The 27,078-nt window shown below is 40.5% G+C and overlaps 1 protein-coding gene across 13 annotated transcripts in view; it reads right to left on the minus strand.

Moving 5' to 3' along the window:
* Window positions 1-27,078, minus strand: part of PLCB4 (phospholipase C beta 4) — a 426,442-nt gene that overhangs the window by 154,183 nt on the left and 245,181 nt on the right. For all 13 annotated transcript variants that reach the window (XM_058684912.1, XM_058684909.1, XM_058684911.1 and 10 more), the window contains one exon: window positions 14,953-15,051. In XM_058684912.1, the coding sequence (XP_058540895.1) occupies window positions 14,953-15,036 (84 nt within the window). In that variant the 5' untranslated portion in view covers window positions 15,037-15,051. The remainder of the gene's footprint in view (window positions 1-14,952; window positions 15,052-27,078) is intronic.

Here is a 27,078-nt window from a genome sequence, read left to right on the forward strand (position 1 = left end):
ACTATTACTAATGTTGCCAGTTATCAGTTACAATTAATCATCCAAGAACAAAGGAGGTAAATACCACCATCACTACATTATGGATGAGTAAACTGATCCTGAGGTTAGCAAGTTGCCCAAGAGGACACAGATAATAAGCAGCAGAGACACATCTCCGTGGCGGCAGGGAGAGCATCTCTTCACAATGAGGAACAGTACTACTGTGTGCTTACTTCCACTGCTCCAGAATGCAAATCTGGGAGCGAAGTATGGAGGAAATCCAGAGTTTGTAAATTACTACCGCACACGGCTCAGTGAAATTTTGTTTTTTGCACAAGGAGGTCAGGTCATGTTTGTTCCCCCGCACAAGCCAGCCTCAGGCTAAGTCAGGCACACAGGCTCAGCCCTCAGAACACAGTTTTAGCTTCTAGCCTCTTCAGTTGGTGAGTAGTGGCCCAAGGAGATACTGTTGGGGTTAGGAGCCCCTGCCCTGCACCTCCCTGACGGGGTGGATGATGCTCTCAGATGGTGAGAGGGCAATCCAGGAAGTTATTTGGCAAGCTGCACAAGGTGCCAGACCTGTTGTTCTAAATTTTATAGGAACAGAAATGAAAATGTCTCCCCCTCAATAACCATCCATGAGTATGTAACTTGCTCATTTCAGCAATGATGGAGATACAGTGAACTCTTTTTCTGATATCAAGTGGAAAATTTTAATCATTTCACTTTTTCCATTTTTTCCCCCAACCATTTCATTTTTTCCTTTCTTCAGAAACAAAGAATGTCGGGGCACCTGGTTGGCTCAGTCAGAAAAGTACGCAACTCTTCACCTAAGGGTTGTGAGTTCGAGCCCCATGTTGGATGTAGAGATTACTGAAAGAAAGAAAGAAAGAAAGAAAGAAAGAAAGAAAGAAAGAAAGAAAGAAAGAAAGAAAGAAACAAAGAAATATCCTCAACATTCCAAGTGACCTGGCTTAGAAGAGTCGATGAAGGCTACTGAAAAGCAGCATGGGAAAAGCATAACACCTTTCCTGATTTTTCAAGTTATATATCTTTTAAAACCCTGAAATTTAACTTGATGGTGCTTATTATTAACAAGGCCTCTGACCCTATTTTTGGCTGTGGTAATTTGTAGTCCGCTCAAGTAAGATTTGAATTGGCGTCGGGGGAGGATGGGCGTGGATGGGCCACATAAGAGAGTCAAACTCCGTGTTTCTGATTGCTTAAAGTATGGGAATCAGTATTTGTGAATTTCCACTTTCCTGTTTACTTCCAGATACAGACGTAAAGCTCTGGGATTAAATTTTTAAGGTCTGCCAGTGTGAGATGCCAGACTGTGTCTGTCTCTGTCCCTCTCCCTCCCTGAAGAACCTCTAATGTGGGTATTCTGAAGCCAAATCTGGAATGTCACATTCTGAGAGAGCTCTTGTGTTGTGGCAGGACCCTGGGACGGGCTCCCTGATTCTTGCCATGGAACACTTGAAGCAATTATTCCTAGGATATTCAGTCACTATGTCTTAGCTTGCAGAAGGAAGAACAAGGTCAACGAAACACACTTTTAAGGAGGAGTGGGTGGTCACTGAAAGTAATTTACTTGGACAGGAAAACTGTCATGTTAGCCAAAACTTAGTGATTTTAGCAATTAAAATAAGGAAAAATTAAAGATGACAAACTTACTCAGAGCCAGGGAGGAAGAGAACTACTTTTGTAATAAATATTTACAACAAACATTAAAATCAAATATGTCCCCTTCCTCCCCATACCTCTCCCCTGCCACCAAAGATTCTCTCCTTGAGCAAACCTTAGGTGGGGTCCTCTGCATCTTCTTCCCAGCCAGACCTCCACTTTTGGGCTTCCATGTCTGTCTTTGCATTGATTGATTTTAGTTGGAATCCTGCTAAGTTGGTTTAGCCAGAATCTCCTACCGTCAGGATGCGATCACCGTTGATATCTGATCAGGTGCCTCAACTTCCACCGTCTCCAGGTGACTTCCACCTGCTCCTTGGCTATAAATCCCCCCCTTCCTCATTGTATTCAGAGTGGAGCTCAACCTCTCCCCGAGTAGTGTATAACCTCCGCTGCAGTCATCTCTTGACCACAGTCTGCCCTATCATTCTTCAACAAGTGCCCGAATAACTTTTTCTCTAACACCCCCCCACAACCCCCGGCCACCACCTAAAATTCTAAGAACAACAGGAGATGTGCTCTTGGCAGATGGGCTTGGAGCATGACCACAAGCTGGAAAATCCTTTTCAGTAAAACGCTCCTAATTAAACCACAATTTGTTCCAGAATTATAAACCGCACTGAGCAAATGATTAGAAATAAAGTGACAGAGAAGACATATATCTGAAGAGGCAGGTCGAGGAAAGAATGTTTTGAGCTATTGTTATCTGGAGATGGTAGTCTAAGTTGAACAGAGTCATTGAAGGGAAAGGAACCTCAAAGGACTTCCATGGAATTTCCCTCTGAATATACACATTTCCTACTTCAGTAGTTCAGCTTTTAAAAATGCCTGCCTTTACACCAGCTGCATGCTATATCACTCCCTTACACTTTGTCTTCTGAAACAGCTTATATTTGGGCCTCAAAGACACAGTCCCAATGGATCTTAGGGCCAATCCTCTTTCGCTTCTTGCAGTCTGCAAAAAGTGCAGAAATTACTGAAACATGTATACAAAGTCCACTGCTATCACCCAGAGAATTCTATAGTGAGACGAGAGCTGTAGAAAAGTGCAGATCCAAAGGCTTAGCATCATTCTACACTGAAGGGAGCGCTAACTTCATCAGGGATAAGGGAGAGGAGGCAGGAGCAGACAGGGAGAGCCTTCAAACCATGAGGCAGAACTAAGACCTGTGAGGGGAGAGAGGAAGGGTCTCCACCAGGTGGATGGAAGCCCTGGAGCAAGGACTGCCCACTGGCCTCATCTGGGGCAGAAAAGGAACGGTTCCAGAATCTCTTCCAGGTCACTCACTGGCTGGGGATCTCAGCATGAATGTCATCAGCAGCTACAGCAGCTAGAGGTTGTCTGGTGACACACAGCTAGTGGCAGGGTCCCCCGGAAGGAGACGTAAGTGGCATACCTCCACGGCTGCCACAGACAGGACCTCTTGCTAACCGTTCTCCAGAGCCCCCCACAGAAGGACCTCCAGTTCCAGCTCCTTGGTACCCTTAGAATTCCTTAAACATTAGGAACCACTTAAAATAGGAAAAAAAAAAAAAAGTGAGTCCCAGATGTGTAGCTAAGGAATCGCTGGATCACTGGAGGTGCTTAATGAATGAATTCCCTGCTGGAGATAGAGCAGTAAATAAAAACAAAGTATCTGCTCTCATGGCTTATATTCTAGGGGGAATTTTTACAATGAACAAAAAACAATCTATCAGAACCAATAAATATGAAGGAAAAAAACCCCCAAAAACCTAAAAGGCTAATGTCTGTGTATGTGAACGTGTGTGCGCATGCATAAAGAGCTCACAGAAGAGCAGTCCAGAGACGGAGCTGCAAGTGCAAAGGCCCCGAGGATTGTGTGCCTGGTATTTTCAGGGAACATCCACGGCTCAGTGAAGTGGCAGGTCACATGGGGGCTTATAAGCTATGGAAGGAATTTGGAAATTATTTGAAATGAGGTAGGAAGCCACTGAAGGTTTAACCAGAAGACAGGTATACACTCACTCACATTCTAAAAATATCCCTCTTGGGGCGCCTGGGTGGCTCAGTCGGTTAAGCGGCCGACTTCGGCTCAGGTCATGATCTCACGGTCCGTGAGTTCGAGCCCCGTGTTGGGCTCTGTGCTGACAGCTCAGAGCCCGGAGCCTGTTTCAGATTCTGTGTCTCCCTCTCTCTGACCCTCCCCTGTTCATGCTCTGCCTCTCTCGGTCTCAAAAATAAATAAACGTTAAAAAAAAAAATTTTTTTTTAAATATCCCTCTTAATTATTTCTCACAATGGCCCTGCAAGGTAGGTGTTATCATCCCCACTTTTCAGATAAGGAAGCTGTGGCTTAATGCTCAGTGGGTTTAAGACTGGCTTATAGTGCCATTTTTTGAGTAGCAAATCCAAAGGTAAAGGTAATTTCTGTTTAACTCCAAACCTATGCCCTTAACCAACTATGTGTATTTCAGACTTTTCAAGAAAGAGCTCTCTTGTAAAGATTTTACCCTAAATACCATGTAGTACAAACCCTTTCTTTATTTGCAAACAATATCCTGGTGACCTGGCTTGGGGGAGTATCCAAAAACTAGGCTCCTTTTTATATTTCACAGAGTTAAGAGGATCATCCGCCCTCTTAGGTACTTGGGAGAAGAAGATCCACAGAAGAGCAGGAGAGGAGCCAGCAAAGTGTCGTCAGGGAAATTCCTTAGTAGAAAGAGCACGTTGGCCTCCCACCTGGGAAAGCCATATTGGCTCAACCCACACACTTCATTACATGTTTCGGACACACTATCATTTCAGAGCAATTATTTAGTATCTATGGCCTTAAGACTAAGTGTAAAAACCATGCGTTTATTAATCTATCAATATTAAGTATTAAGAGACAGGCTTCCCTACTGAGGATATTTCTTGTCTATTTTCATTGATTGAAAGAAAATATTATGTTCCTTCCATAGAGTACATTGTACCTAGTTGGGTTTTTTTCCCCCCCAATAAACTAAAGGCTAAAGAAGTCCTGATTAATACTTTTCTATAGGAGGATACTTATTGATTATAAGGTAGAGGTTTTAGTGTTCTGAGGAGCACTAATGAGGCACTTATCTGCTGGGAGGGGCAAATATCTGAAAAATAAATTCTTTCCATCCTCATCTTCTTAAAAGAATCAAATTAAGAACTCCTGGATATAGTAATATAAATAATTATGGTCTGAGATACATACAGCACATAGGTTACTAAAAGACTTAAGTAGCTTTCATATATATATATATATGTGTGTGTGTATATATACATATGTATGTATATATACATCTATATTCACACATACATATACATATATATGTGTGTGTATATAAATATTTAAAAATCATACATATCTTCAAAAGACTGTGTAGAAGAAGAAAAAAATTTCCTTAATCCTCTTAGGGTCCCTGGCTGGGTCTGAAAATTAAACTGACAAAGACAGATTAGCAAAAGAAGAACATACACATTTATTTACTATAAGTTATATGTATGATTAAAAAGAAAACCATACGCCCCAAGTGGAGTCACTTACATTAAGACCCCATGTCAGAAAACCAAGACTTAATACCTGACCTTACTGCAATTTCAATCTCCCTAAGTAATGTGACCTGTAACCAGCCAGCCTGGGGTTTTCTGGTCAGCACTAGTATGTAGTCCACTGATAGATCCCCTCCGTCCCCTCAGGAGGGCAACTTTGCCTAAAACAATGCATTCTTCACTAGTAAGTCCCGTTTTCTGTTTCTTCTTTGCTTTAAAAAACCTTTCCCTTCCTGCAAACCAACAGAGCCCCTTCCTGTTTGCTGGATGCGTAGATGAAATTCATGAATTGTTGAATAAAGCCAATTTGATCTTCACATGTACTCAGATGATTTTTTTTTTTTTTTTAACACAAGACATGGGAGTCTGCATAAGAAAATGAAGACCGGAAAAAACGGTTAAACCTGAGTATTTCTGTATTAGGTATGATGAACAGTGTGGATGGTCATGTAGAAATATGATAGGTCAAGGAGTACGAGGTTAAGTGTAGTAAACTGGGGGATCTTAAGAAAGGCCTGTTTGTTCAGATTCTTCTCGGAGTACCTTTGTCTTTGCAGATAAGGATGCTTCCTTCTTCCAGGTAGAAGGAGGGCACTTGCTATTTTCTCAAACTCCCTCAGGTTAAAACACTCAGTGCACTAACATGCCGTATTTTGAATGCCATGATTTGCACATGGCAGCCATTTCAAGGTCCCAAGACATGGGACAGGTAGCTGTGATTCACGTGTGTTCTCTTTATCAATCAGTTCTGGGGACAGGCTCCATCAGTCACTACACATTGAATAGTAGGCCACTCCTTAACTAATTTAGGCTTCTCTTTCCTCATCTGTGTAATGTGAGAAACAATCCCACTTAATCCCTACCACCAGCTGACGGTTTAAAGAGATGACTGAGGTCAAGTGCTTAGCACTGTGCCTGGCACACTGAGAGGGAAATAAAATCTATTATGTTGAACTCCTCTGGAAAGAGAAAAGTTTCTTTTCTTGAATGGTTTCCCCTCTTTATCTGCATCGTTTGGTTGGGGGAGATTAGCTGTAAAGAACTTTAAATACATTCATTTTTTTTTTTCTTGCCAAGGAAGTCTAGAACTCTTTGACGTGCTATGCCTCATGGTTCTCAAACTTGAGCTACATCATCAGAATCACCCCAGAGAGCTCTGAAAACAAGGATTGCTGGAGCCCACTCTCAGAGTTTCTGATTTGGTAGGTCTGGGGTGGGGCCTGATAATTTGCATTTCTACCAAGGGTTCCATGTGCTGCTGATCAGGGACCACACTTTGAGAACCACTGCAGGCTAGCACATGGAATCTTTCTGCTCAGCTGTGATTGGCTATGGCACCGGGGTGAGGGGTTTAACCACTGCAAGCCTTGGTTCTGCAATCTGTAAAAGGAGGCTAGAGACAGACCTAACAACAGGGTTCTTCTGGGCTTAAATGAAACAACCGTTTGTTCAACAGCATTTAGACAATAACACCCTTTGTAGAGCACCTAGTGAATGCTCATCATGGAAGAAACTTCTACTGTAAGGACTAAAAAGCACCCTCCCTAAAAATCACCAAAATCAGGGATGCCTGGGTGGCTTAGTTGGTTGAGTGTCCAACTTTAGCTCATGTCATGATCTCGTAGTCCGTGAGTTCAATTCCCACACTGAGCTCTGTGCTGACAGCTCAGAGCCTGGAGCCTGCTTCAGATTCGGTGTCTCCCTCCCTCCCTCCCTCCCTCTCTCTCTCTCTCTCTCTCTCTCTCTCTGCGCCCCTCCCCCACTCACACTCTGTCTCTGTCTCAAAAATAACAAAAAAAAAAAATTAAAAAAAAAAGACAAAATCAGTAACAACAACAAAAACATTTCCTCATAGTGTTTAGGAACGGGGAATTCATTCGCATGAAGTGGAGTTTAAAGAAGTACAATTTTATCACTCACTGCAAATACAAGTAATACACAAAATTCTGCTGTCTACTTTTTGAGGCTAATACCCTGACCCTGTAGGTACAATTCATTTTAAATGATCCAGAACCTGGGAATAAGACAAAAAATGGCTATATATCCTCTGGACACTGAAGAGAGCACTGTCTAAGAGGCCTAACCAAGGAGGATTTATTGCTATAGAAGAGTGTACTTTTGTTCGACTTACTAGTTACTATTTTTTAGGGCCCAGATTCTTTGCAGAGTTAGCTAGATAAGTTGCCATTGTTTTCTGTTCCACAGAGATGCATGTGATTTGTGTCTGATAGAAAAGACAACCGCTACAGTTTAGTTTTATTGCTGCACAGGACAGTAACCAGTTCTGTATCTACTTGACAAAACTTGTGTCCACTTTCCTCTCCTGACTATAGTTGACCTTGAACAGCATGGGTCCACTTATATGTGGATTTTTTTTAAATAAATGCAGTACAGTACTATAAATGTGTTTGCCTCAAGTTCTTAAAAATAGTCATTTTTGAGAGCAAATGGGGGAGGGGCAGAGAGAGAAGGAGACAGAGAATTCCAAGTAGGCTCCATGATGCTACTTCCTAGTGTGGAGCCCAAGACAGGACTCAAACTCACAAACCATGAGATCATGATCTGAGTGGAAATCAGGAGTCCAGGTGTTCAGCCAGAGCCATCCAGGTGCCCCCTAGTATTTTCTTAATAACATTTTTTTTTCTAGCTTAGTTGATTGTAAGATACAGTAGGTAATACATATAACATACAAAATATGCGTTAATCAACTGCTTACATTATCATTAAGGCTTCTGGTCAGCAGCAGGCTATCAGTGGTTAAGTTTTGGGGGAGGCAAAAGTTAGTTGTGCATTTTTCACTGTATGGGGGTCACTGCCCCAAACCCTGGGTTGTTCAGGTTAACAGTACAATTTTCTACCTCCAGTGCTCTTAGAACTAGCTTTATCATCCTGCTGGTGTCCTCATTGAGGGGTTAAATAAATCTTGAAGCCAAAATACTTTCTATGAGGGTTGTGGTTTTAGCTTTTTTGAAAATTATATTTGGAAAATTCTTCACTTCACTGATGAACAGCCTGGGGTGTGTAGGCTGCCTGGGCCTTTTGGAGTTTCACTGCATGGCCCTCGACGTGATTTCAGAGCTGTCCTGGAAAGAGGCCAAAGTCAGCCTGTCCCACTCAGCCCTACTTTAGGTTGGTACTGATTCTGCACTTTGATACTCCACTGGATCTGATAACTGCAGTAATGGTTTCCCTTATCCTGGCAGATTCCATATGTGTGTGTGTTAGGGGAGGGGGCTGGAGGGAGAAGGGGGAAGGAGCTAGTATAAAGACCAAGGTTTTGCCATAAAAAGACAATCCACCAGGGCTCCTTGCTTCAGTTACAATAAAGTCCCGTGGGTGAGAAAAAGGGGTGGCCCCCACCAGGGGATCTCTGATGTGGGAAGGGTGGGGCCTGAGGTGAGTCATGTATAAAACACGTAAATCTCTGCTCTGGCTGCCATCAAGAAGAAATGGCTGAAGTAAACTGTAGATTCCAACGAAGTGAGAGCAGAACTCTTTCTGTGTGTTGGGAAAGGAGGACGGTATTTTAAACTCTGGTTGTAGTTTGAGCTTGTGGTCTAGAACCATGCTGTTCAATAACATAGGCACTGGCCACGTGGAGTTAAGTATGTTTTAATTAAAATTAATTAAAATTAAAAACCCAGTTCTCTCAATCCCACCAGCCACATTTAAAAACAATTTTTTTTAATGTTTATTTTTGAGAGACAGAGACAGACACAGAGCACAAGCAGGGGAGAGGCAGAGAGAGAGAGACACACAAAATCTGAAGCAGGCTCCAGGCTCCAGGCCCTGAGCTGTGAGCACAGAGCCCGACGCGGGGCTCAAGCCCGCAAGCTGTGAGATTATGACCTGAGCCGAAGCTCAGCTGTGAGCACAGAGCCCGACGAGGGGCTCAAGCCCTCAAGCTGTGAGATTATGACCTGACAGCCACCCAGGCACCCCTCACCAGCCACATCTGAAATGCTGGACAGCCACACTTGGTAATGGGCAACACAGATATCGACCCTGTCTGTCATGCAAAGCTCTGTTGGTGACCACTCAGCTAGAAGGGCAACAGGATATTCTTCTTCAGGATAAAGCTCTTTTCAATTTTAAGTACATTCATTGCCCTTCAAAGTCATACAAACGTGAAGGTCTCTCAAAAGACTCTGGCTCCCTTTTTACCTCAAACTCTCACTTCCAAACTGTTCAGGGAGAGAAAGGACTAAAATTTTCTGTTTTGCTTGTTTGGCTTGAGAGGGAGAATTTTTTTTTTTTTTTTTTTTTTTTTTAATTTGGGGAAGAGGCATGTGGAAAAGAGGAAGTAGATAAATTAGAAAAGGACTCTGAGGGAGAGATTAAAAAAGAAAAGAGGGGTGCCTGGGCAGTTTAGTCGGTTGAGCATCTGACTCTTGATTCCAGTTCAGGTCAGGATCCCAGGGTTGTGGGACCAAGTCCCATATTGGGCTTGCATGGAGCATGGAGCCTGAGATTCTCTCTCTCTCTCTCTCTCTCTCTCTCTCTCTCTCTCTCTCTGCGCCCCTCCCCTGCTCATCCACACTCTCTCAAATAAAAGAAAAAAAAAGAAAATTAGAGAAACAGGAACATGTATCTTAGTGGAAAAGGGGGGCAAAAGGAGAAGACCATGGGAAACACTATCTGGCCAGGTTGGCTAATGAAGTTTGTTCAGCATGATCTCTGACATTTAATCTTGAAGTGTGCCCTGTTGTGGGTCCAGTCCTCCTCGGCTACCACCAAATCTTAAATGAAAGATTCTTGGGATTTGATGATATATGCAAAGGATTTAGAGAGTGAAATAAACCAGAGCAAGGAACAGTCCTGAGAACAGAGAGGTAAGAAGGCACTGAGGATAGGAGTAACCACCAAGAGTATGTAAGCATGTAGGAATTCTAGGAAAGACTGGGGAGGGCCTGGCATAGCCAGGGGGATGGGGGTCTTCAGCCTTTTAACAGGTTATTAAAGGAAAGTCAGGAGACTGAGTTAGAGACATTTGGGTCACACGTGTTCTAAAAAGTATTGCTATTTCTCTTTGGCAATAGAAAAATCACCGCTTTGTTTTTTTTAACTTTTTTTTTTTTTGAAATCTGCTTTAAAGATTTAATAATAAGCATCCCTTAGGACACAAAATCTATTTTGCATTTAAGTAGCTTATAAGTAAAGTTACATAAAAAACAGATGTAGAGGGGCGCCTGGGTGGCTCAGTTGGTTAAGCGTCCGACTTCGTCTTAGGTCGTGATCTCACAGTTCGTGGGTTTGAGCCCCACATCAGGCTCTGTGCTGACAGCTCAGAGCCTGGAGCCTGCTTTGGAGCCTGTGTCTCCCTCCCTGCCTCTCCTCCACTCTCACTTTGTCACACTCTGTTTCTCAAAAATAAATAAATGCAAAAAAAATAAAAAAAAAAACAGATGTAGAAATGGCACAGGGATACCATAAGAGGCTACCGTGCAGGCTGCTGTGTCTCTAACAATTTTGTCCACCTCAAAAGAAACACAGAAATAATAATGCTTAAATGCAGTTGCGCTGATTATACTTATTGGCAAAATAACATGTACTTTAAAAATCGTCCCTAGTTGGCACTGCTTTTTTTCTGACCTAGGGAGGGTTCACCCACAGCTTGACAGACTCTCCTGCCTTCTTTAAACAAGCATGTGGAACGTAATTTAATATGTGGCTGCTCCTTCAGGCCATTATGATAATGTTAGTTGTCATATGGTGCTAAAGGCATTTATGTCCCTTCATAAACGGTCCCTTTGCTATGACGCCTTTGGGGCGCTTGGGCTGTGTTTTCTCCAGTTTCTGTTCCTCCCACTTGCTATCAGCTGTTGTTTCTCACCGCTGTTCACACTCACTGTGGAAACGAACCTTTTCTGTTTGCACTTTGTTGCCTTCAATATTTTGGTGGTCGTGGGTCCCAAGAACTGAATCTTACAGGACTGGGAAACAGTAATAAAAAAGTGGCTACAGTCCAACTCGAAGTACTGTGGCTTTCTTGTTTGGTATGTTATGAAGAGAGGCATTTGCTTTATTGAAACTTTTTTTTGCTGAAAATCTTGATGTCACTTAACGTTGAAAGCTGAGCAAGATTGTATTCAATATGTGTTCAAGGTTTTCAGAGGGACCCGGGTGAAAACCAAATGCCTTTAGAAGCCCAGGTAATCAGTATTTCCTAAGTATGAGTGAGAGGTGATGATTAATAAGCAAAGAAAATCGCCCCGAGAAATAAAAATAATTCAAGCGATAATGAACCTCTAGTTCATCAAACCACATTTCGGTAAAAAAAGTGTAAGTACTTTTTTTCTCCAATATGTTTCTGCTTATATGACAGTAGTCAAGATACTCAGCCAGTGGTTACATTTAATCTCTTCAAAATGACCTTCTCTGAATTATTAGAAGCCATGCAGTGTATTTAAATGATCCTAAAGGTTTCCAGTGCTTGAGGTGCTGCCTTCGGACACTGCCAATCTTTGGGACACTCTGGTGTATTCAGGGAGTGAAGTCCTACCAGTTCATAAGAAAGGGCAATGGTGGGGTGCCTGGGTGGCTCAGTCAGTTAAGCATCCGACTCTTGACTTTGGCGTAGGTCACGATCTCACAGTTTGTGAGTTTAGGCCTCAAACTGGGCTGCGCTGGCAGTGTGGAGCCTGCCTGGGATGCTCTCTGCCCCTCCCCCACTCACACTCTCTTTGAAAATAAACAAATTTTTAAAAATTAGAAAAATAAAAAAGAAAGAGAGGGCAATGGCTATTATCTTAGTGACTCTAGTCCCCGATCTAGACGTGGTTTACTTGGGAGAAGCACCTGTAAATGTGTCTAAGCCAGTCCTTGGTTTCCTTGGCCACACTGAATAAAGTAGAAACAAGTAGCCAATTGCAGTAACTTACTTTGTATTAAGCTTGAACTCCATCAAACTGTTGACAGGGGTCATTTTTTTTTATTAAAAGATGAAAAATGTCATACGATTTATCCTAATATTTTCAATCTGTTGAGGCTCAGGTCCCCACACAGATCTTCAAGATTATCAAGTACCCTCACCATTTCACTTATCAAGAAAAGGAACAAACAACAAAACCAGACTGCGCTGGAATCACTTCTAACTCAAATCCTTTGTAACGTTACATCTACAGTGAGTTTGGCAGTTGCACGTGTCCTAGTAGACCCCAGAGACAGCAAGATAAGTAAAGTGTGGTCTTTGACCTCAAGAAACTCAGAGTACAATAGGAGACATAAAAACAGTAAATAAAATGTGAATGCAGTGTATAGTGTGCAAGGGTAGGTAGGTTAGTGGTAACAAAAAGGAGTTACCAATTCTTATTCAATGGCTCAAGGAAGGTATCAAAGAGGTGGAGATTTCTCAACTGGGTTTTGAAGGATGAGGAGGAGTTTACCAATCAAACTAGGAGGAACAAGTGCATTTTGGAAAAAGGAACAGCATGCACAAAGCATGTAACAGAAAAGTATCTTGGAATCGCCGGGGGATTTTTATGGCTAACACAGAGAGTGTGTGTAGGAAACTGGTGGGAAACAAGTCTGTAGAATGGAGTGGGAGCCAAATTAAGGACGGCCTTGTAGTTCGCTTTATTCCACAACAGGGAATCATGGAAGCATCTGAAACACAGCAATCACAAGTTCTGATTTAGATTTTCAAAAGATTAAAGAGAAAGAAATAGGAAAAAGACAAAGAAAACTGCCCAGAATTAGTAGTGGTTGCCTCCAGGTGGCAGAATATTTTGTTTCTTCTTATAGCAGAATGTGGCTAGCTGTTCCTTCTGGGAAGGAGTAAATTTTGTCATACATATAGCTGTCACTTCAATATTTTAATTCAATACTAGGAAGAGTAACCACATTGGGGCCAATCCTTTGCCTTTCTCAATTTTGTTTACTTACAAAGCAACCATGTATAAATCTAGAGGATATTATGATACACGGTTTGGAAAAACCAAGTCAACAAGTACAGTCACGCCAGCCCACAGACCTTATGAAAAGCCCTGACAATCTGAACCGCTGAGTGGGCCAGCACAATTAGCCACCACATACATTTCATCAACTTCAAGAGGAACTAATTCTTTTTTTTTTTTTGACTTAAAAAAAATTTAAACCCAAGTTAGTTAACATATAGTGTAATAATGATTTCAGGAATAGAATCTAGTGATTCATCACTTACATGTAACACCCAGTGCTCATCCCAACAAGTGCCCTCCTTAATGCCCATCACCCATTTAGCCCATCCCCCCATCCACCTCCCATCCAGCAATGCTCCATTTCTTCTCTGTATTTAAGAGAGGCTTGTCTCCATTTTTATCTTGTTTTTGCTTCCCTTCCCCTATGTTCATCTGTTTTGTATCTTAAATTCCACATATGAGTGAAATCATGTATTTGTCTTTCTCTAATTTCACTTAGCATAATACCCTCTAGTTCCATCTACTTTTTGCAAATGGCAAGGTTTCATTCTTTTTGAGTAACACTCCATTGTATACATAAACCGCATCTCCTTTATCCATTCGTCAGTGGATGGACATTTGGGTTCTTCCCATAATTTCGCTATTGTGGGTAGCACTGCTATAAACACCAGAGCGCACGTGCCCCTTCGAATCAGCATTTTTGTATCCTTTGGACAAATACCTCGTAGTACAATTACTGGGTCATAGGGTAGTTCCATTTTTAAAGAAAACATTTCTTTTAATGTTTATTTATTTTTGAGACAGAGAGAGACAGAGCATGAACGGCAGAGGGGCAGAGAGAGAGGGGGACACAGATTCTGAAGCAGGTTCCAGGCTCTGAGCCATCAGCCCAGAGCCCGATGCGGGGCTTGAACTCACGGACCGCGAGATCGTGACCTGAGCTGAAGTCAGACGCTTAACCGACTGAGCCACCCAGGCGCCCTGGGTAGTTCCATTTTTAATTTTCTGATGAACCTCCGTGCTGTTTTCCAGAGTGGCTGCACCAATTTGCATTCCCACCAGCAGGGCAGAAGGGTTGCTCTTCCTCCACACAAGAGGAACCGATCCTGACTTTACATGAAGTCTTAACAAGTTTCACATTTCACTTTGCCTCAGAGGGAACAACTTCATCACCTTCTCTCCCTCAACTCACCTCAAATTCAAGTACAATCTAAGAAAAAAAGATGTGCTTACAATTGCTAATGAGGCTTCACTTTACTAACCTAAACTTTGTGAACAGATTGGTGGCCCCAAGCCCCTGCTCTATAGAAGGTCTGGAGCCACTGGCACCTTGCAAGGGCACAAACAATAAATGACAGAAATAGGGGCAAGCAAAGCTTGGGTCCAGTTGTTCCACATGAATGGAAAGAGCAAAACAAATGACTAGCACAAAGTCCAATCACTATTCCTTTTATAACAAATACAAAGTTTTGCATGGAAAGTCTGCCAAAAGCACTTCATTAAGCAACAACTGTTACTACATGAACCCATCTGTAAAACCAGGACAATAATAGCAACAACCTTAAAAGGTTGTTGTGAAGAATTAAACAATTATATACACAAGTGCTTAGAAGACTGTCTGGCACACAGTGAGCACTCAATAATTTATAGCATCATTATCATTATTGTATCTGGCACATGGTAAGTGCTCAATAAATTACAGTATCATTATCCTTATATCTCAAAACTTGCCTCTTTCCAACTATTCCAACTTATAAATCTCACTGGTACTCTTACTTATGTCAAAGATTGTTTACTCAATACTAAAATTAAAATGAAGTAATTGTAAGAATGTTTTGAGAGAAAAAATTAGTAACACTTCTTTACCTCTTCATATCTGTCAAAAACGGCTCCTTCTTGCAAAAAGGAAGGAACTTCCTTTTGCCAGTTAAATTCATAAGGTTTGGCCATGATTATATTCAAGACCTAAAAATGAAAAAGAATATCTCATTAGCATACAAAATTTAAAAACAAGTAAAGATCAAAGGTTAATCACTTTATATGTTTGTGAAAGCTTTTCTTCATACACATAGAATAAGCCCATAAATTGTCTCTTTTTCCTTCTTTATTTCATCTGATTCCATCTTCCCTCCTCCTTGTCTCAAAACCTGGGGAAATATGGTTGACGCTTGAATAACATGGGTTTCAACTGGATGCATCCACTTATACAAGGATTTTTAAAAATAAATTATAGCATAGTACTTAAACATATTTCCTCTAAAGATTTTCTTAACATTTTCTTTTCTCTAGCTTATTGTAGGAATACAGTATATACCACATATAACATACAAAATACGTGTTAACCAATTGTTTATGTTATTGGTAAGGCTTCTGGGCAATGGTAGGCCATCAGTAGTTAAGTTTTGGTGGAGTCAAAAGTTATGTATGAAGTTTTGACCACGTGGAGAGCTGGAGCCCCTAACCCCCATGTTGTTCAAGGGTCAACTGTGATATCAACAAAGAGGTGATCAACCAGAGGTGATCATTTGGCAAGCTTCCCCTCCCTCTTCACATCATATAAAATAATAAGATACATATTTTAATCAGATGGCATCAGATAAAAGAAAGAAATCATGAACCTGACCCTATTTATAGGAGAGGCCTGTTGAAAAGGGGTGGGTGGTTACACAAGCCTACACTATGAGCCTGAAGGTGGATGCATGGACAGGAGTTGATGCCTGGATGATGGGTCGCAGAATCAAGGAGGAAGAGCTGGAATTTTTTATTGCTCTTGGTTCTCACAATAACCCTTTCATCCCTTCCTCACTTGGGTCAGTGAGGGGACTACAGAATGTCTGCTTTGTAGCACAGGCAGCATGTATGACATTGAAAGAGAATGTAGGCACTCTTCAGGGTAGCTGCCTGCACTCAGGAAAAAGGGAGTGCTCCTTCTACCTAAGCTTCTTAGCATCAGGCACCTGTACCTGTACCTGTACTAGCTGCGAGCAGGACATCTTAAATGAAATGTCAGCATCCAACCAGGAATCACCAAATATTTAAGCAATGCCAAGAACATGGAGCACTGACACCAAACATAATAAACAGAACTTACACCCCAAAAAATAGAGCTAACTGAACAGACAGAACCTGACTTTGACTTAAGCATGGCTAAGTGTGGAAGGAAAAAGTGCATTCAGTTCCAAAAACATAATTAACTTAATATTCTAGTAATTTCAAAAAAGATTGTTGAAATCAAACTCTGAACAGGTGAGCCTGAATTATAAAGAGAACTCAAATGAAGTGGTGAGCCAAGGGATTCTCATAGAACTCAACACAAAAAGAAAGCACAATGGAAAAATTTAGAGAGGTGGAAAATGAAAACCAAAGGTTGACCACCCACCCAGCAGAACAAATTCTTCTATTACAAGGAAAGAAAGCCAGTAGAAGGATGGGATTAATCACAGCAAAAGTGGAACAACACTTCTGAAATCTGAGTACCTACGTGTTCAGTTTTGAGTCCTCAATGTGAATATCTGAGTCCTCAATTGAAAAAAATCCACTGATGCAAGAAGTAGAAATGGCGAGGTTGGTGGGGGGGTGGGTAAGATACACACACCTAGACATACCTTTGGGTGACAAGGAGAACAAAAAAACACAAAGTTCCAGAGATGACTGATAAGTAGACAGCAATCGGGCATGTGGTCTGCAGTATTATAAACTCAAAGGTCTGAGGGACAAGAATTTGGGATTAAAATTCGGTATCCATTCAAATAAAAGTTTAATTTTTAAGAGAAAATAAAGATATTTATGGACATGCAAGGTATCAGAAAGATTTAATGACCTACTCTGAAAGATTTGGGACAGTATTGTCCTCTGTCAAGAAGAAAAATGAATGTAGAGAAGGGATATGGGAAGTAATAGAGAAAAAGAAGAAAAAAAGAGCAAGCTTACTCTTAAGTTTTACTTACTATACAAAAGAAATGTAAAGAAATTATCATAATCTAGCTTCCAAATTCCTGATTATATCAGCATAGAGGTTGGAGCAGCTGACGTGGTCAGAAGGCAGGAAGAATGGACCAAAGGGAGGTAAACCATTTTAGGAGTGGCATGTAAGTATGTAGGAATCTATATGTTGGCAGAAAAATAGAAGTTTAAGAATTTTTCTGTAAGAAATTAAAAATGGAAAGTGAAACTTGCACATTATTAGAGGGGAAAATAGAACAAAGAAACAGGAGTCCCCTTTAAAAAGAAAATAAGTGGGAAGGAGAGAGAAAAAAGAACACATTATAAATAGAAAACATGGGGCGCCTGGGTGGTTCAGTCAGCTTAGGTCATGATCTCGCAGTTTGGGGGTTCGAGCCCCACATCGGGCTCTGTGCTGACAGCTCAGAGCCTGGAGCCTGCTTCAGATTATGTATCTCCCTCTCTCTGCCCTTCCGCCAGTCACGTTCTGTCTCTCTGCCTCAAAAATAAATAAAATTAAAAAATAATACAATAAATGGAAAACACAAAATAAAATGACAACATATCTCTAATTATAATACATATGAATTGGCTAACTTCACTTACAAAAAAAAAATACAGAGGCTTTTACATTAGGTAGCATTATGGTTGTTTACCAGAAATATTTACAAAATAAAAACGATATAGGAAGCTCAAAAATGAAGGGATGAAAAAAATTGATCTCACAGGTACATGCTCAGAAGGAAAGAAAGCAGGTATCACAGGAACGTATCAGACAAAATAGATTCAGGGAAAACAAGAGACCCTGATAAATCATATTGAGAAAAGGGATGATCAAAATTATTGAAGTCATTAACATTAAAGCATGTGACTACACAGCATCAGAACATATACTGAAAAATTGGTAAAATACAGAGAAATTTGGCAAAGTCACAAACACATTAGGAGACCATGATTCTCAGAAATTAATGGAACAAAACAAAAATGCAAGAATATTGAGGATTTGAATATTACACTTACTAGTTTAACCAAAACAATTCAAAAAAAATTTTTAACGTTTTTATTTATTTTTGAGACAGAGAGAGACAGAGCATGAGCAGGGGAGGAGCAGAGAGAGAGGGAGGGAGACACAGAATCTGAAGCAGGCTCCAGACTCTGAGCTGTCAGCACAGAGCCCGATGCGGGGCTCAAACTCACAGACTATGAGATCATGACCTGAGCTGAAGTCGGAAGCCCAAATGACTGAGCCACACAGGCACCCCCAAACCAAAACAATTTAGATGACTTAACATATTTTAAATATGATACTGAGTTTAGATATAACCTTCCCTCTTTATATATAGATATGAAATATATAACATTGAGTCCTCAATATATAACATGTAATTATTATATAGTATTATTATCTATGTTCTTCACTTACTTTTTATATTGCAGCTACTCCCCACACATTTAAAAATCTCAAAATCGAATCTTAATTGGGCCAGAGGAAACCTCAGCATTTTTCAAAAGGCAGACGTTAAGGTGGCCATGCTCACTAGCCACAACTAGGCCACAACTTACAAATTAATGGATGCATAAAACCTATACACATACAAATTAAACACAAACTTACACAGACTTCTAAATAATTGAGTTAAGCGGAAAAGTCAAAGCAGAAATTACACCTTTCTTAAAAATGAAAGATGGGAGCATTACACGTCAAAATCTAGGGATGTCATATGTAGCAAAAAATAACTTTAAAATGATCAGTAAAAGTTAATTGCTTTCTGCAGTGCCTGGGTCGTTCAGTTGGTTAAGCCTCCAACTCTTGATCTCAGCTCAGGTCATGATGTCATGGTTCATGTTCATGAATTTGAGCCCCATGGTGGGCTAGGTACTATCAATGTGGAGCCTGGTTGGGATTTTCTCTCTCTCCCCCTCCCCCACCCGTGCTTGTGCTTTCAAAATAAACTTTATAAAAAGTTAATTGCTTTCTGAATAGTCATATATTAGGTAAACATTTGGCAAGTGTTGGGGCAAGTGTCGGGGAGAGAGAAGGATGGGTGAAGAAAGAGAATGAGGAAGAAGTGTAAATTCACAATGTTCATGATAGCAAGGAGGTGTAATTACAAAGAGGATAGAAAACACTAATACTATGTATATCTTTAACCCAGATATCTGAAAACCTATATAAAGTGGATGGGTTTTTCAAAGTTAAAATAAAGTCGACCCAAAAAAGAATAAACTGAACAGTGACCTTGGAAAACTGAAAAACATAAAAGATTAGACCCAGATAGGTTTACAGATGAGTTCTATCAAATTTTCAAGGAAAAGGCAAATCCCACATACCTACCACTCTCCCAGGACATAGAAAAAAAGTAAATTACTACCTGACTCATTTCACAAGTCCATGATCAGGTCCTGACAATGACACCATAAGGTTAACAAAACACCAACCAACCTTAGAGTTCAATTCTCACAGAGAAAAAATTCTAAAATATGAATAAATCTATCTCAGAATGTTGCTAAATGAAGAATTTGGGATATTTCATCACTGAAAGCAGATCAATGTGATTCACTAGCTAAAGAGATTAAGGAGAGAAGTCTGGTACGTGCATATCTTAGCATACCTTGCAAACTGAAATCAACCTGAGTGTGAAAGGTCTCTAACACATACCATTCAGTAAAAAATAGCAAGTCCCTGGGGCGCCTGGGTGGCGCAGTCGGTTAAGCGTCCGACTTCAGCCAGGTCACGATCTCGCGGTCCGTGAGTTCGAGCCCCGCGTCAGGCTCTGGGCTGATGGCTCAGAGCCTGGAGCCTGTTTCCGCTTCTGTGTCTCCCTCTGTCTCTGCCCCTCCCCCGTTCATGCTCTGTCTCTCTCTGTCCCAAAAATAAATTAAAAACGTTGAAAAAAAAAATTAAAAAAAAAAAATAGCAAGTCCCAGAATGATATGAAATATGAACAGTGTGGGCGCCTGGGTGGCTCAGTCGGTTAAGTGTCCGACTTCAGCTCAGGTCACGATCTCACGGTCCGTGAGTTCGAGCCCCGCGTCGGGCTCTGGGCTGATGGCTCAGAGCCTGGAGCCTGCTTCTGATTCTGTGTCTCCCTCTCTCTCTCTGCCCCTCCCCCATTCATGCTCTGTCTCTCTCTGTCTCAAAAATAAATAAAACCTTAAAAAAAAAAATAAAAAAAAAATAAAAAAAAAGAAATATGAACAGTGTGATACCATTTACCTAAATCCACAACTACAGAAGGATATGAACAGTGCAATACCACCTACGTAAATACACACAAGACAAACCCATATATTTCTCTACGTACGTATTTGTGTATATAAATAAATAATTAAAAAATCTGGAGATGTATGACTCTACCTACTTCTGGGAAGGACATAAAGACTGGGGCTGAAAATCAAGGTATCTTTAGTATGATCTCTGTGGTGGACATTTTTATTATAGGAATATATTCTTGCATTTATGTGCCGCTTGCGTAAATAAGAATGCAAATTTCAAAAAAGGAAAACAAAAAAAAGCCCACATATAGGCAGATGCAGTTATTCTTTAGTCCCAAACAATTTAAAGCAGAAGAAAGAACATAGTAGGTCATGTTTCGAGGTAGCTTCCTCACAATGGCAATCGTTGCTGTTTGGAGGAGGAATGATTCCATTAGTCATTAGTGACCAGGCTAAAAGCTGTTGAAAGCATGAAGGTCATGCTAACCAGCCCAGCTGAGGTAGGTAGCAGCCCTCCATTAATTAGCACCAAGGTTTCCCATGTAAATAAAGTCATGAAGATGAGCCAGGCAGCAGACAATGGGAGAAGGCAGAGATGCTTTGTCAGGTCCATGACTCTGTCTGCCCCAAAATGACTGTAATTGGGTCTCTCTTCCTACTTCTCTCAGTTCCTATCAGTTTGTCTTTTCTATGTGTCTTCCATGTCTATTTCCCAGTGTCTGTATTGGGGATGGATGGACGGACGGACACACACAGGGCCCCTTCACTCGAGGTGGCTTAGAAGCAACCTTCTGGTACAGTGATGTGCATTCATACTTTCTATGCCATAAAACAGATCTGCAGAGCAATAGAGACCTGCAGACGCCCCTCAGGCTATCATGGATGTGTTATTCAGGGATCTGTAACAAGAATAATCTGTAACAAGAATAATGAACAAGATAATCAAGGCAACTAAACAATAGCATTAAAGAAAGATGAAAAAACAACATGATGGTGGTAAACCAGACTTCAGAAATCAGTGGCAAAACACTCCCCTTTGCGAAATTTTAGGCGCTCCATCATCTTTTCACTCCTGCCAACCATCTCTTTTAATATTTCCCTTCGGTTTTATTTTAAAGAAAATAGTAATGAGAGGCTTCTGATATAAAATGCTCATATCAAAAATGAAAAGAAAGCTTCTATCAGCTTTCGTCACCTTTCATTGGTTTAACTGGTTCTCCAAGGATCTCTTCAGTGAAAGGGCACACAATGCAGTCCTCAGTACGTGATGTTTCCCAGATTTCATTACTGTCTTTACCACTAAAATATTCATCTCTACCTTGGTTACCAGCTTCATCAGAATGGTCTCATTATGTGAAGGACTTGAACGGGGGCTGATGGAAAGAGGGCACTTTAGACCTTTATCTCTCAAGAGATCTGCAATGGTGTTGGTAGCTCATTTCATCACTTACTTTTTCAGAGCTCTGGGGTTCCGAACAAGGTAAGAGGCATTCTCACAAAATGACACTGAAGTACCCTGAATCTTCCCAACTTCAAACTGGCAGGCAGGGGCTGTACTTTACACTGCCTCTGAAATACTTCATTGGGCTCAGCATTAGGGGCAGTGAGCGGCTGGCTTATTTTATGTAGATGGTACAACTCTGACCTACAGATTCAAGAAGTGGGCCAAGCCTTTAACAGCAGTTTGATACAGGTAATTGATTTTAAAATGGGAACAAATGAAGGTACATGTTGCAGTCCAGCCAACTCCAGAGAAAGTTAAGAGGACAGTTACTTGTTTTAAAAGGCAAGGGGAGGTAATGGCCACTCTATAATGATGTCCTTTTTGAAACCATCTCAAAGCTCCACCTACCAGCTAACTGATAAAACAGAAATGCTTTCCCTTTGCTGTGCCAAAGCCTCCTCTTCTCCCATTCTCTGGCTTGCCATCTAAGGCCTAACAAGATACTTCAAGGTTCAGTTGCCTCCTCCACCCCCCTAGAGCACCATGTCTCCATACACTGCCCCCAGGAAAGGTCCTCCTTCTCCTTGAGGGACACAGGAAGTAAAGGAGAATTTACACAAAGAATGGATATATAACTGGGCACCTTTTCCAGAGTAAACACTGGAGTGAGCAGCTACTGGAAGGAGGCCAGTGGGCTTTTAAATAGTCTCATTGTTTCTCAATTCTTATGCAACTGGAAAAGATTAGCTATTTCACTGGCTGCAGAGGAAAAGCTCCCTGGACCGTGGAGGGGACAAGAAAGGAGGGGAGTCCTCGAAGGCCTTGCTTCATAGCAAGTGGTAAAAAGCTCCTTCTAAAGAAGATGATGAGAAACTGAAAGCGTCAGTATGAGGCCAACAAGAGAGCTCAGGCAGGCTACTGGGGACCAAAATATTCAAGTTAGACATGTGCATTTCACATGGAGATGACCCTCCATCCATTCAGGTGACAAGAACTGAGGAAGAACAGCTCTATTTGTTGGCCTACTCCACCCTGAATCTTTAAATCTGTTCTCTTGTCTCCCTGGCCGGACCTACAGGGTAGTCTTCAAGCCTTATGAGACCTCACCTATCCCAGATATGCTGGATCGATTATGAAGTCAACTCTGCCCATCCCCCACCCCCTCCCCAGACAGTTGGGTCAAAATTTTGGTAAAGAGTTTTTTGTTTCTGGACATATGCCAACAGAGGGAAGTACGTGAAATCAGGTTTATTTAAGGTCCTGGGTATGGCAGGCTGAATAATGGCCCCCCAAAGATACCCAATATCCTAACCTCTGAAATTTGAGTGTTTCCTTACATGGCAAAAAAGGACTTTGTAGATGTGATTAAGTTAAGGATCTTGAGATGGGGAAATTATCTTGGATCACCCAAGTGGGCCCTAAATGCAATCTTAAGTGTCCTCATAAAAGGGAGGAAGAGGGAGATTTAACACACAGAAGATGAAGCAATGTGACCACAAAGGCAAAGACTAGAGAGATGCCACCACAAGCCAAGGAGTGTTGAAGGAAAAAGTCTCAACAGGAAGTTGAAAGGGTCAAGGGATGGATTCCCCCTTTTGCCTGGATAAAGATGGTCCTGTAAACACCTTCATTTCAGATTTCTGGCCTCCACAACTGTGAGAGAATAAATTTCTGTTGTTTTCAATCACAAGTCTGTGGTAATTTTTTGCAGCAATCCAAGGAAAGGAATAAAGATATTTCTACAGACATCTTTCCCAGGATCCAATGGTCTTTTAACAAATTTGCACCTCTGCAATAAATACAAATTTGAAATAAACCTTGCAGCTTCCCCCAAAGCAATCAAGTCTGTCTCCATTTTTTTGTTTCTATTTGTGGACAAATGAATTCAGTGCTTCAACAATGAATCACTTGCTTTCACATAACATACAGCTCTCAAACAAAAATGCACCATAGCTCAGATATGAATTTCCTGAAGTATAACTTTTACCTTTAACCTTATGACAAAAATATTCTATTAAGAATTGGTTGCTTCCCTATCCAACCATACAAATCTCACTAAACCAAATAACCCATGACCTTAAGCGACCCCATGATCAGAACAACTAAAGCTGCTTTCCAGAACACCGAGGGTTAAGATAAAATTTCCACTGACTTAAAGTCAATTAGTGACTATCAAGCACATGTCAATGTCTTGCTCTTCAATCTTTAAATAAGATATCCTTATATTTCTAAAAACAGATGGACAGCTATATCAGATCACCCAGAGCTTTTGTTCTTTATTTTTTTTTATTAAAATTTTTCAATGTTTATTTCTTGAGAGAGAGACAGAGTGTGAGTGGAGGAGGGGCAGAGAGAAAGGGAGGCACAGAATCTGAAGCAGGCTACAGGCTCTGAGCTGTCAGCACAGAGCCCAATACGGGGATGGAACACACGAACTGTGAGATCATGACCTGAGCCAAAGTCAGACACTTAACTGACTGAGCGACCTAATCACCCAGAGTTTTTGAATAAATGGCTTTCCTTAAAATGAGAATCTGACACTGATATATTGCATCATTAATGACAATTTTCCCCTTTTGCTAAAAATACCTCCGTTTTCATCAAGCCATTAGGTAGCATTTTCAAAAAGCATGTAAAGGCTGCAGGATTCAGAAAATGATAATAGGCAATGCTGTTGAGGGTTGGGGGTAAAGACATTCTTGATAGTTTGGTGAAAAACTATTTTGCAATCCATTTCTATAGGCTTGAAATGTCCATACTCTTTGATCTAGTAATCCTACCAGTAAGATTTATCCTACATAAATGCATACAAAATCCATGCACAAAGATACTGTGATGCTGCTAGTGGCAGAAAAATAGTTTCTTTTTTTTTTTTTTTTCAACGTTTTTTATTTATTTTTGGGACAGAGAGAGACAGAGCATGAACGGGGAGGAGCAGAGAGAGAGGGAGACACAGAATCGGAAACAGGCTCCAGGCTCCGAGCCATCAGCCCAGAGCCTGACGCGGGGCTCGAACTCACAGACTGTGAGATCGTGACCTGGCTGAAGTCGGACGCTTAACCGACTGCGCCACCCAGGCGCCCCCAGAAAAATAGTTTCTTTATATAAGTATCACTAAGCAATTGGTTAAATACACAACAGTATTTCAATATTCTGTACTCATTAAAAATAATGCTTCGAATGAATAGTTGTTTGCTGAACAACAGCAAGTTTAGAAGAGTTTCTAAAAACAGTCACAACTCAAACAAATATAAATGCTCTCAACATATTATTAAGGAGGTAAAAAAGCTGGTTATAAAATTGTATCCAAGAATGATCCCAATTTTTATGTGTTATATACAGCTTACACACACACACACACACACACACACACACACACACACACATTTTTTAACAAGAGAAAAAGATTAGCAAAACATATACAAAACACAAATAGTAGTTATGTCTTGGTGATAGAAGTTTAGGTGATATTTTAATACTTCCTGTGTTTTAAAATACTTATAGTGACTATAAATTTTTGTATTCAGGAAAAAAATGTTTGCTAAAGAAAAAAAGACATTAAATGTCTTTTCTTCATATAGATCCATGTTTTCCACAAGAATTCCTGGTAAGAACAAAGAGCAGGAAGAAACAAATAAATAAAACTGTGAAGTGTTCTTTTTGACATTTAAAACCTTGACTGTACATTGGGAGCCTTCACACACCAATTATGACCGGTTCTTAGGAAGGAGTTACTTAGTAATACTGATTAAAACTTGGGTATTATGTCTAAAATTTCTACTCTACTTATATTTGGAAGTGAAACAGATTATGGTTATGCTGGATTTAGTCTTTAATGAACTCTGAACTATAAAAATAAAAACATAAGGCCATTGCCATGAATCTACAAAATTTATCATAAATATATAATAAATTGGTTTATCGATAAAGTGCCACCTGATTCAAAATAATTCCTGGAGTTTATAAAACACACAAACTGAATAGAAATAAAATGAGAACAGCAAACATCTGGTCTTTGTCTCTATTTCCCCCTGCTCAACATTAATCATAAAAGGCAAACATAACTTTCTTAAAATTAATAATTATAAAATAGATTAATAAAAATACTAAGATGAATTTCCTTTACGTTTTTCCTCAACTTGTACTCTTGTACAAGTACAAGTTGAGGAGAGGGGCAGAGGTGGTAGAGACAGAGAGAGAAAATCTTAAGCAGGCTCCACACTCAGTCAGCACAGAGCCTAACAGGGGGCTCAATCCCCTGAACTGTAAGATCTTGATCTGAGCCAATATCAAGAGTCAGACGTTCAACTGACTGAGCCACCCAGGCACCCCAAAAATGAACTGCCTTTATAAATGTATTAGGTGATATTTATAATATTATATGCATCATTATTTTTAAGAATTTTATAAAAAATCTAGAAGATGCTTGTTTATCTGGGGTATTTAAGAGTGGCTTAATTTGAATATAATGAATAATTGTTAACATATAATTCAGTCTGTAATGACCAATTTTCAAATAAATCAGCATATGATGAAGTATATAGTTTTCCAAGAAAAGAACTGGTTTCAAAAGACTGTTTGGATATTGGTTGCTTGCCTACAACAATTTCCTCGAAAATGACATCTGAGTTCATGTGCCAGCCTCCCAAGAGCCCTTGAATAGGGTGAGTGTTCAAACTGTATTAAAAGTAGTTGTCTATGACTGGGGTTCTCTGACCTGTTGATGCCTTGCTACTCACCTCTTTCCACACACTTAATTCCCATTGAAGGGCTCAACTTTAGGGAGCCCTTTAAAGATGCCCATCTTTAGGGAGCAACCTTGTGGGGAAAAGGACTCAGTGGCAGAAGCTAAGAGCTCTAGGGACTGTGGTTTCCTATTTCTAAATGTTTAGGGAGTCCCTGGCTTACTAGTATTTTGATCTTTCAGAAGAAAAGATATAATTTGCAGATTAATGATATTTATTTACAGTTGAATCAGACATGGCTTCTAAAAAAGAAATTTTTGTTTGATAAGAAAAATAAATCACCTTCTATAATATGAAAATATGTAGTGTGTGGTAGGAACCTGGGATAAGGAAGATATAAATTAACTTCAAATCTGTTTTAGTAAGACTTTTCTTTTATACATGCTGTAAAAATTCTGCGAAGTAAAGGCATTTTATTTCTTTTGTGCCTCTGAAATAGAGTACCTGTTTTTAATGACTAAGGGGTTATAGCAAACAGCAAAAGTTTTTTTTTTTACTACTGAGTATGTAAGATAAACAGAATTAACCTAATCAGCCCTGAGAATTATAGCAGTCCCAAGAAATAAAATAATTAGGCAAATGTGAAATACTTATAAACAAGGACTGGGCTTTTTCCCCCCTTGCTTTCTCACAAGTGAAAGAATG

This window comes from Neofelis nebulosa, chromosome 9, assembly GCF_028018385.1.
Source record: "Neofelis nebulosa isolate mNeoNeb1 chromosome 9, mNeoNeb1.pri, whole genome shotgun sequence".
Classification (NCBI taxonomy): Eukaryota; Metazoa; Chordata; class Mammalia; order Carnivora; family Felidae; genus Neofelis; species Neofelis nebulosa.